The sequence below is a fragment of the Camellia sinensis genome, chromosome 12 (genome assembly GCF_055761805.1).
Source record: "Camellia sinensis isolate YWXY chromosome 12, ASM5576180v1, whole genome shotgun sequence".
Taxonomy (NCBI): Eukaryota; Viridiplantae; Streptophyta; class Magnoliopsida; order Ericales; family Theaceae; genus Camellia; species Camellia sinensis.
The window spans coordinates 95554212-95565000 of record NC_138972.1 but is presented as its reverse complement, the minus strand read 5'-3'; the positions used below and the strand labels follow the sequence as shown (position 1 = coordinate 95565000).

At 33.1% G+C, this 10789-nt stretch overlaps 2 protein-coding genes across 3 annotated transcripts in view; one reads left to right on the top strand and one right to left on the bottom strand.

The window, feature by feature from the left end:
• Positions 1 to 3286, top strand: part of TTN7 (Structural maintenance of chromosomes (SMC) family protein) — a 16539-nt gene extending 13253 nt beyond the window's left edge. The window contains 6 exon segments of the mRNA XM_082899302.1: positions 1167 to 1335; positions 1449 to 1595; positions 1775 to 1870; positions 2121 to 2295; positions 2581 to 2772; positions 2982 to 3286. Of these exon segments, the coding sequence (XP_082755428.1) occupies positions 1167 to 1335; positions 1449 to 1595; positions 1775 to 1870; positions 2121 to 2295; positions 2581 to 2768 (775 nt within the window). The 3' untranslated portion in view covers positions 2769 to 2772; positions 2982 to 3286.
• Positions 3287 to 4044: 758 nt separating this feature from the next.
• On the bottom strand, positions 4045 to 8687 carry LOC114290924 (double-stranded RNA-binding protein 1). 2 transcript variants are annotated; one of them, XM_028234936.2, is made up of 6 exons: positions 8351 to 8687; positions 7053 to 7139; positions 6497 to 6732; positions 5970 to 6189; positions 5092 to 5253; positions 4045 to 4573 (listed from the first exon to the last, which is right to left on the bottom strand). In XM_028234936.2, the coding sequence occupies exons 1-6, from the start codon at positions 8559 to 8561 to the stop codon at positions 4245 to 4247; spliced, it is 1245 nt and encodes a 414-aa protein (XP_028090737.2). In that variant the 5' UTR covers positions 8562 to 8687; the 3' UTR covers positions 4045 to 4244. The 2 variants fall into 2 exon arrangements, with proteins under 2 accessions (XP_028090737.2, XP_028090738.2); XM_028234937.2 differs by having other exon boundaries at positions 7053 to 7118.
• Between the last annotated feature and the right edge of the window lie 2102 nt (positions 8688 to 10789).

Here is a 10789-nt window from a genome sequence, read left to right as displayed (position 1 = left end):
TGGACATGATAAATCATATATTAAGTTTGGGCCTTGTCTAATTTTTTAATATTTTTTTTAAAGCTTTTTTTGCACTTGTATGATACTGGCCACAGCTGTTGCTGAAGCAGTAAACCCTGCTTCCAGGGCAATGTACAACACACCAAAGCAGTTAGAGTGCTGTGAACAGTATACCTTACCCTGTAAAGGGAGAAAGGTTGCCTTGGAAACACTCTGTATGTTGTGTGTGTGTTTTTGTGCGTCCAAGGATCTTTCGTTTGTTGTGTGGCCTATTTTGGCAATTAAATCTTTGAAATGTCATAATCTGTACTTGATTCAAGAAATCAAGTGGGTAGGTGAAAAAGCAAAGGAAATACTGTCGAACCAAGGAGGACAAGCCACCTGTCTAGGATGAGCTGCCCCTGCATGGTTCTTCTCTCCTATAAAAAGGTGATCAACCCCATGCACAAATGACAAAAGAAAGCCTCAGCCCTCAGTCTAGCTCAAGTTCTCCCCATGGCTCCATCATCTGTTTACAACTGCCTTGCCTCTCTCCTCCACCTCCTGTGATCTCCAACCATGTTTTACCATTTTTCCCTTGCAGGCTGACCTCAGCCACTTAACAATATTCTTCGTTTGTGTGTTTAAAGAAATGGAATAAAGGAAAATATTCATGGTGTAGTGTTGTTTGAGCATAAGAAATTGCAAGAGGAAGGATGTGCCTTTGAGCCTATATGGGCTTCTGAATTCATCATTCTATGATGAACTAAAAATTTCCTATCTACTTTTGTTGCTTGATATACCAGATAGATGGTAGCCTGTAATTGATTAGTAAAAATCTAAAAACTATTATCTAATGCCAATGATCAAGGAGCTGTGCTCAACCCTGAGAATGCGGTTCACTTGCATTAATTTTATGAATAGTAATTTGTTTCCAGGGCCTCCATTGTTTCTTTACACTTCTAACAGCTTTGAATATATCTAAATTAAATTGAGTCAGGATAGAAAAAACCTTATATGATTCTTTGCAGAAGTCCATGTAGAAGTTGGTTTGTTTGACAATATCTGAATATGGTGTTTCTGTTGTTGGCCCTTTAGTAGTTTACATAGAGGTGATTGACCCATATTTGCATGCTATCACTTACACTTTTATGAATATATTTGTTTTCTCTCTCTGTGAACTACAGGTACAAAAGGAGGAGCATAAAAGAATTGCATAAAATGCTTCACCGGTGCAATGAGCAGCTACAGCAGTTCAGCCATGTAAACAAGAAAGCACTTGATCAATATGTGAACTTCACGGAACAGCGAGAAGAGCTCCAGAAAAGGCAAGCTGAATTGGATGCAGGCGATGAGGTACTTGAATTGAATTCTAATCATTCAGATATCTTATTTTGAAGTTATAGTTAGTGGTACAAGCTTAAGCCAGTTCTGATATGTTCAGCTTGGTTGGGTATTGATTTTGGCAGAAAATTAGAGAACTTATATCTGTTTTGGATCTACGGAAGGATGAGTCCATAGAACGTACGTTCAAAGGCGTGGCTAAGCATTTTCGAGAAGTATTTTCTGAGCTTGTGCAAGGTGGCCATGGATTTTTGGTTATGATGAAGAAGAAGGTTTGTTATTTGTATTTACTTTTCAAAACACAGTCTTGTTCACTGTTTTGGCCAATCTGCTTGTCTGTCATTTAAATACTAGGTTGCTTCTCAACTTCTATACTCCTAAACAGCTTTCTTTCATCTTAGTTGCTGGCTTAAAACCTACTTCCTAAATGGGTTTTGGTTTCATTTTACAGGATGGTGATCATGGTGATGATGATGAGGATGATGATGCCCCTCGTGCACCTGACATGGAGGGAAGGGTGGAGAAATATATTGGTGTGAAAGTCAAGGCATGTAGTCTCATTTAGAAAGATTTGTGTTCCTTCTAGTAAGCAAAATCATATGTGGCTGGTGTTATAAAGCAGGCAAAATTCCTTAAATGGATTGTGGCAACAGCCAACGCCATGGTCTCTTTTTGTTGGATTCTGATTGCAAAGCAGGCTAAATGAATTTTCTTAATTTTGAAATTAGGTTGCCCTATTATTCTAGTTCATTGAGCAAATCTGATTCAGTGTTGCCTTTGTTGGGCTTGATATGCAGGTTTCTTTTACTGGGCAAGGGGAGACACAATCGATGAAGCAGTTGTCTGGGGGTCAGAAAACTGTGGTTGCATTGACACTGATCTTTGCTATACAGCGATGTGATCCTGCTCCATTTTATCTTTTTGATGAGATAGATGCAGCATTGGATCCTCAGTACAGAACTGCTGTTGGGAGTATCCTATTGCTCTCACTGTTTCTTGCATTCTCTCTCTCTCTCTCTCTCTCTCTCTATATATATATATATATATATATCCGCTCAAGTCCTGGTCCACCTTTTTAAATAATTTTTCATGGGTTCAAGTTCAACTGATACAATAGTTCTTGTGGACTGCCCTAAATCTGTTCAGTTGATTTGTTGCTTCATATATATCCTATTGATTTATTGCTTTTTGGCTATAAATCTTTTTTTGCGTACTTTTTTTTTTCCCAGTAGGAGATCCTTAACCTTTTGTTTGTAGATATGATTCGTCGCTTGGCAGACATGGCAAATACACAGTTCATCACCACAACGTTCAGGCCAGAGCTTGTGAAAGTTGCTGACAAGATATATGGGGTGACACACAAAAACAGGGTTAGCCATGTCAATGTTGTCACCAAGGAAGAAGCTTTGGACTTTATCGAGCACGATCAGTCTCACAATGCTTAATGAGGTTAGAATTTGTAGTCTAGTTCTTGTTATTAACATGCTTGGAAATGAATTGGTTAGATGTGGTTCCATACATAATGATATGACATGCCAGCATTTGAGTAGAGGTAGGTGTTTCAGTCATATTGATGAGAGGAGCTTCTATTTGCACACAATTTATAAATTTGAGTCATGCTTCTACCTTTGAATTGACTTATTTGTGTTTTGATGCAGTCTATGCCCCGGAAGTTCATCAGTTTCAATGTTATGAATGTACTTATTTGACAGCTACCCCACAACTGCCTGATGAGTGGAAATCTTCTTCTTTTTAGATACTTCTAATTTTGTAAGATCTCAGTGTATGGTTGCTTATTTTGTTGTTTTGTACATATACATGTAAGTTCATTAAGGTGCATAGGATATTTTTGTGGAGTAGATGAAACCCTAAACTGCCTCATACTCAAGCATCGGAACATTTCATGTAATTGAGATAGTTTTGGTTTTGGATTTATGATGCATTATTATTATTATTGTTACTATTATTATTATTATGGTAGTGATTAAGACAAAATTAGGAGCGATGTGGATAAACTCACATACTTCTGGTATTTGAGATGTCCGAGTTGATGTCATAAGAAATATACCTTCTATGCTATGTTTTTTATTTTCAATTTTTTAAAGATGCTGAAAATAAAGCTAAATTAATTATGGCCAAAACTCTTAATCTCAATTCTATAAATAGATATAACGTTGCCTACTAATTTCTTTTTGTATTTTCTTTACAAATACAAATAAAAGGTTTATGGCATGGAGTATGAAATAGTTTGGTTAATTTGCAGTGTTGTCCTCAACAGAAATATAAATGATAAATACAGAGTGAAAATGAGTATTTAGGTAGAATATTTTAATAGTCTTAATATATTTTCAAAAGTTAAATCAAAAGGTTGCTCTGCACATCCTAATGATGAAGGGAGTCAAAGCTATTAAAAAAATTAAAAAATTAATTTGAAAGTTTTAAAATTATTAAAAAAATTAAATTACGGATGCTAGTTATTCACTTTTTTAATATAACTAAAAAAATTATTTAAAAAAATTTCATTGAAAACAAAAAAAATATATGAAAAATAAAAATGTGAAATTTTTTGAAAAGTATTTTCTGAAAATTAAAGCAAAACAAGTTGATTAATTTTTTATCTAAAAAAAATATTAAAAAAATTTAAGACGTCAATTTCCAAAGGAGGCTTAGTTTATCTGTTAGAAATCCTGTAATATTAATTTATTTAACACAGCTCCAGCAGACGGTCAATCTCAGATATGACATTACTTAAACCTGAAAAGTTGAGTCTTTAACCCCTTTCAGAGCATAGATGTATGACCAATCCAGTAGAAAACGTGTTTTCTTCAGTTTAAAAAAAATAAAAATAAAAATAAAACTAAAACTAAAGTCAGCAATTCTAAACTTGATAATACCATGAGATAAGCAGCCAACAAATTTAGTTAATTTTTCTCATTTGGAAATTCCAAGCTTACCGCGACCCATTTGCAGTCGGCAATGGGTAGCAGTACAGTACCCTCTGGGAATGCAATGTTGGGAATGCACGTATACACTCTAACCCTGTTGCTGAGTAAGTAACTCTTTGTTTCCTCAGTCTTCTTCTGCTTGTTTGAAGCAGTGATCGACAGAGCAGAGAGGTCAAGAGGTGGTGGCCTAGCTGAAGAGGATTGAGCTTCTTCAGTGTTTAATAATGCTGGAGATGCAATAATGGTGTCCTGCAAGCTTACTTTGGTGCTGACTGGAAAATCTCCAGTTGAGACTATTTCTTCAACTGTCAAGACACATGAATGAAAGCAACGAATGCCTTGTATAATAAAACACTTGGTGCAAATTTTGACAACTGCCATTTCAGGAAAACTCTAAATTAAGTGTCGTGTCCATGACCAACACATCACCATATCCGTCATGACACATCATGTGCTGTATCAATTTATATTTTTTTTGCAGGGTATATTGGGAATATTTCACAATTTATATGTTTTTATAATTTTAGAAAGTTGGACTGGGTTAATAAAGTAAAATATATAGAAACCAGGGGGGAGGAGTGGAGAAAAAAAGCACAAAAAATATATATATATATATATACCCATATTTACATTGATCCCCCTTATGTTTCTTTACTATAACTTTACATCTATATACATAGCAAATAAAGAGAATTTGTCGTATCACTGCCTTATCTGTGTCTTATTTTTTTCAAAATTATTGTGTCCTATATTTTTGTCTGTATTGATGTGTTAAAAGAAATATGAGATAAAAGAAGTGAATGAAAATCGGGAAAAGAGTTACCTTCATTTTCTTTGGCAGGAGATGAACCCATTGAACATAAAGGTTTCAGGCTCTGTTGTGGATTGGCATTTGTAAGCAAGTCCAAGCCACTAGGAGAGCATTTGAGCATTTCTCCTGCTGAGGAACCACTTGAACTGAGATCACCACCCCTAGTTGATTTACCTTAACAAAAAAAGAAAAAAAAGAAGCAAATTTGAACTTGTCAAAGCACTATTATGTTTTTCCTCCAAGCCAATATTTTTAATGAAATATTGAAATGGACCGGGAGTTTAATAAATTCGTTGCACCAAACACAGGCACACAGAGAAAGAGAGAATGATTCAATTTAGCAGCATCTAGATCTTCAAACAAGTTTGTGAAGTAAACGCAACGAAGCAAGCAATCCAATAACTGAACTCCAACTACCATAATTATTGTGGAAAATTTAACCTCATACTGTTCATTATTCTTATCTTTGTCCCAAGGAAAAGGTATGAACAAATGAATAATTGATCAGTAAGTTGTTTTGATACAACAGGGAATTGAAAGCTCAAGGCAGAGCATAGCAATGGATAACATTATATTAAAACCATCTCTACAGATCAGGGTGTGTGAATAGATAGATAAGTGCACATTTACACTCATATATATAGAAATATACGATAAATAGATGAACTAAAACATTAGGATATAATTTAAACTTCAAGTCATAATTATCACAGATCTTTCACCTACATAATCAACAGAAAGCAGAATTTATAGCATACGCTACAAAAAAATTAAGTAAATAAATAAGTAAAATCATATCTAGAAGAGAGAAAATTTAGCACAACAAAGTCGTTGTATGCTGTATGTTAAAATACATGACATAGATATTAGTAGAAGATTGCCCAACTTACGCTCCGTAAAAACTGTGCAAGCAACCTTTGCAGCACTTTGTTCTGCCAATTTCTTGGATTTTGCTCCTTTCCCCTGGAAAATTTCTCCTTCTAGTTCCACATTGGAAAAGAATGTTGGCTTGTGAGGCAGACCACATTTTACTGTTTGAAATTCTGGTAGAGTAAAGCCTTCCTTCTGAGCTAACTCTTGCAAGAGATTCTTGTAAAAGTGAGTGTCAATCTACATGAATTCAAAACTAGCCATGGTTAATTCAGCAGTAAATCACATCAATATATAAGCAATGATAATTGATCATCATTATCGCATCACATCACCACACACACACACACACAAAAAAAAAAAAAGAAGAAGAAGAAGAGGAAGAAATTTTTAGATGAGTTTACTGTAAAGAACTACTCTATACTATCTGGTATGTGAACCGGAATAGGAACGAAGTACGTCATATGCTCTAAACTTGCCTCTTGAAAACCTGAATCACTAGGGTAGTAGCATTTCTTATAGCACTGGAACTACTCTATAAACTTGCCTCTTGAAAACCATCGAGCGACAATGACATCAAAGCAACCTTTGCAGCGGCATGCTCTGCTTCTTTTAAAGTCCTAAAGTACCCTGGACTCTCAAAGGAATGCCCATCAATGGTAACTGTAGCCTGGAATTGAAGAGCATGAGGTTTGCCTTCTCTTTTACTAGAGTACAACGGCAAATCGAGATTTTTGGCTTGAGCGAAGCTCTGCAGCTGCATCTTGTACTGATATTGTATACCTATCATCACGAGGCAACCGTAAGATGTATTTGTTGAGAGATTAAATCAAAACATTCAAACAATTACATGAGTTATATTTGATCATGATGTTTTAAAGTTTTAGTAATGGAAGATAGAAGAAATAGCTTCTGATAAAACTGTTCCACAAACTACTTTGAACAAAGGATCAAGTTGAACAACATAATACAAAAGTGATTTTTCAACAAATGATCCGTCATGTAGTCATATATATCCAAGTGCCTTGAAACAAAATTAAAAGCACAACAGAAATGACTAGCAAGTGAATGTAGTCATACATATCTCAGGATAAATTACTTACCAGCTTTGACATCTGAAGCATTTGAATGAATCTGAGAACTCATATCTGTTTCTTCAATCTCAGGTCCTGCAGCAATGGGTTTCGCATCTACAATTCAATTATGTATGTGGATTATAAATGATGATGGGAGTAAAAATATTCAGGGCATGTCAAAGTTCTTATCCAACAAATATCATACTTCTTTTAAACTAAATTATCATCATAGGCTTCTAACTAAATTTTCCACAAAGAAAAATGACCACAAATCCCTTTGTTACCAAACATAAAGGAGAATTGGGGCATCCCAAAGAAATGAAATCATTTGTTCCATACTAGAATAGAATCATTCTAGGATGAGTGTTTGTTGATCATTCACAAGTTTTTCCATTCAATCCTGTCTTTAGCTAATCTATATATATATATATAACCTGCGCTGACCCCAGTATGAAGCATAACAAGCCTGTGGTTTAAATTGCTACATCACCCAAAATTAAAGAATTTCAAGATCAATGAGACAAATAAACAATCCCTCAGGCAATCAAACTTGTTCTGTTGCATGACCTAATTTCCCACATCCTTTTTTCTATCATAAGCTAATTTTCAAGTAAAAATTTAGAAAAGTAAAAATTAGCTGGAAATATTTTCCATTCAAACAAATAGAGCAAAAACAGCAGAGTAAGAAGAGCTTAGTTAACAAAACAAATAGAGAAAATTACATTAACCTCCTCAAAGTTTGGAGAGAATACAAAAAGCACCGGCATAATTACTCTGATATCTTTTTTAATAAAATTAAAGAGACTGCAACTAATGCAGATCATATAAAGACTGAAACATAAATAAGGTAAACTATATTTTTTAATCTAAAAATATGATAATATCATTTTTTTTCATCTATATAATTAACGAATTACAAAATGAATTTAAATTTTATGTGAATTAAAACCTTATGTTGTGTTTTTGGATAATATATTTTGGATTTAAAAAAGGAAAGAAAAAATGTGAGCATAATATAGTTATATTTTATTTATATTTCACTCGTCCCTACCAAAATCTATAATCCGAACACATCCTAAAACTTCTAATGTAATTATATTAAATTTGTAATGTTTATTATATTTTCTTCAAATATTAAGAGAGATCAAAGTAACTTATATTTATAGTAAACTAATTTCAAGTGAAATTTACAAAAAGTAAAAATTACCAGAAACAGTTTCCAATCAAACAAACAGAGCAAAAGCAATACAATAATAAGAAGAGTAAATACATAGAGAGATACATACATACATACATACATACATACATGGTATAGATTTACGTACCAGAAGTGAAGTGGAGGAAGGCGAGCTTAGCAGCATCGTTGAGAGCGTGTTTGGAGGAATTAGAGGCGGTGAGTGAATCAAATGAGAGGCCATTGACGGAGACTGAAGCTCTGAACTGAGGATAGTGGTCTGCTCCGTCTTTGATGCACGAGTACTTCGGCAATCCCCATTTCTTCCTGTGGCACACCTCCTGGAGCTTCGTCTTGAACATTTTTTTTACAACTTTCTGCAATGGTTGATGCTCTCTCTCTCTCTCTCTACTTGAGAGACCGAGAGAAAGAGAGAGAGAGGAATCAATGCCATCCGCATGCTGTGTACTTGGCGAAACAAAATAAGCGTTGATGCAAAAGGAGTGCTATCAATTTTTATTTTTATTTTTTTTAATTAAAGAAAAATACAACTTAGATTAATTTGATGAAAAATAATTTTTAAAAGCGGTAAATTACTATTCTTTAGGATTTTTTAATTTAAGATTTCACATATTGTGATTTTATATGATAAATGACTTGTAATATTTTTATAGTAATTTGGGTTCTTCAATATTGTCATACAAATTTTCAGTTATTCACAGAAAAATTTTAATTTTTCAAAAAGAAATTTCAGTTTTTGTGATAATATAAAATTTTCCTAATAATATTACTTAGGTCTCGTTTGGAAACATCGCTTTTTAGCCTAAAAGTTAAAAAGTCAGTAAAAAAAATCAAAAAACCAACAATCTATACAAAAAAATCAAAGATTATCTTTTCTCTCTATTTTTTGCACATCTTTTCATAAAAAATCAAAAAATGATCTCAAACATACTAATTTTTTTATATCATATTTTAGCCAAAATATTACTAAAAAAACCTGTTCCAAAACGAATCTTAAGTAATAAGAAAAAATAATTGGATCTCTCTTACTATCCAAAGTTAAAGAGAGATGTTTCACTAATTTTTCCTTAATTTTGCTTTGATTCTTTTTTTTTTTCCTCTCTATTTTGGCGCTTCATATTTCAAGTTTTTTTTTTAATTTACTTTTAAAGTTAATTTATGTTCAAAATTGCACAGAAAAATGTCATGTTAACAATAAATAAAAAATATGTTATTATATTGCAGTTTTAATTTGTATTAGAAATGTGAGTTATACGATAAAATAATTTTATATCACGTGATTGTCAATGCATCATTTTTTGTCTAATTATTGACATAAGTTAGTTTTTTGAATAAATTGAGAAAAATTTGAAACATAAATGGTCAAACTGAGAAAAATAAATTTTAAACGCCAAAGTGAGAAAATAACCAAATATAAAAGGGACAAAATGTAATTTTAACAATGATTTTTTTCATAATACTTTTAGTGTAAAGATGATTTTTGAAATTTCAAAAACATTTTTGGTGTGTTATTGTAACGAAATTAGTTTCTAACATTTAAAAATAAGTATATTTTAAAAATAAAACCAAACATAGGATGGGTTACATAATCATCAAATGGTAACTTGGCTAAATATTGCAATTTAAGAAAATAATTATGAAAAAAAAAAACAATTTTTGAAATATTTGAAATTATGCTAGTAAAAAAGTCATTACCAAAATATCAGGTCGCGTTTGGTAGAGTTTTGTAAATATGATTTGAGAGTATGAGTTGTATTTTGAGTTTGTGAGTTCTGAAATTATGATTTGAGTACGAAAAATTTGTTTGGTGAAAGAGTTTTGAATTGAGTGGAGAATTTTTGATGTGACATATGATATTTGATATAAAAACTTACAATTCATAACTAAATATACAACTCAAAATTATATTAAAGCACATAAAAAAATTTAAAAAATTAAGAATATATTTTATTCGAATATATAAAAATTAACATATGTCAAATAATAATAATAATAATAAATTCTCCTATTCCGGTCAACCGGCCGGATGATCGGTGGGACGTCCGGTAGGACATCCGGTGGGACGATCGGTTAGGCCAAATTTAAAAAAAAAAAAAGAAAATCGCGCTTTACAGAGTTTTCTGCAAAGTTTTGTGTTTGTTGCTGTCACGACCCAAACCCGGCCCTATGGGTTTAGCACCGTAACCGGCCAGTAATCCGAGATTACCGAAGGCCTGCTGAACAGTAATACAGTGAAACAGAGTACAGGGCCTGGCGGAAGCCAATACAGTAAATAAATAGTGTCCATTGAGCTGTGACAGTCTGTATGCAAAAAGGTTTTTCATACATTATACAAAAACAGTACAGAACAGTATACACAATATTCACATACATTTAGCTAGGGACTCAACCCCTAGTAACAGTACAGAAAACATTCCGTCTGTACAACACAGTATACAAAATTAACAGTCACACAGTACAGGGACCTAATCCCTGTATAACAGTACAGTAAACAGTCAGTCTATACAAAACAGTGAAACAGTACAAAAAGGGGGGAAATTCTAAAACACCCCTAAGCCTTAACAGTAGG

Bases quoted from the DNA above. Each gene is read 5' to 3' on its own strand.
- LOC114290924 (XM_028234936.2), bottom strand. From the start codon at position 8,561: ATGTTCAAGACGAAGCTCCAGGAGGTGTGCCACAGGAAGAAATGGGGA. The intron at 7,140-8,350 runs GTACGTAAATCT...ATTGAATTGTAG, and splicing joins CTTCCTCCACTTCACTTCTG to ATGCGAAACCCATTGCTGCA. The intron at 6,190-6,496 runs GCAAGTTTATAG...GAATTCATGTAG, and splicing joins CGCTCGATGGTTTTCAAGAG to ATTGACACTCACTTTTACAA.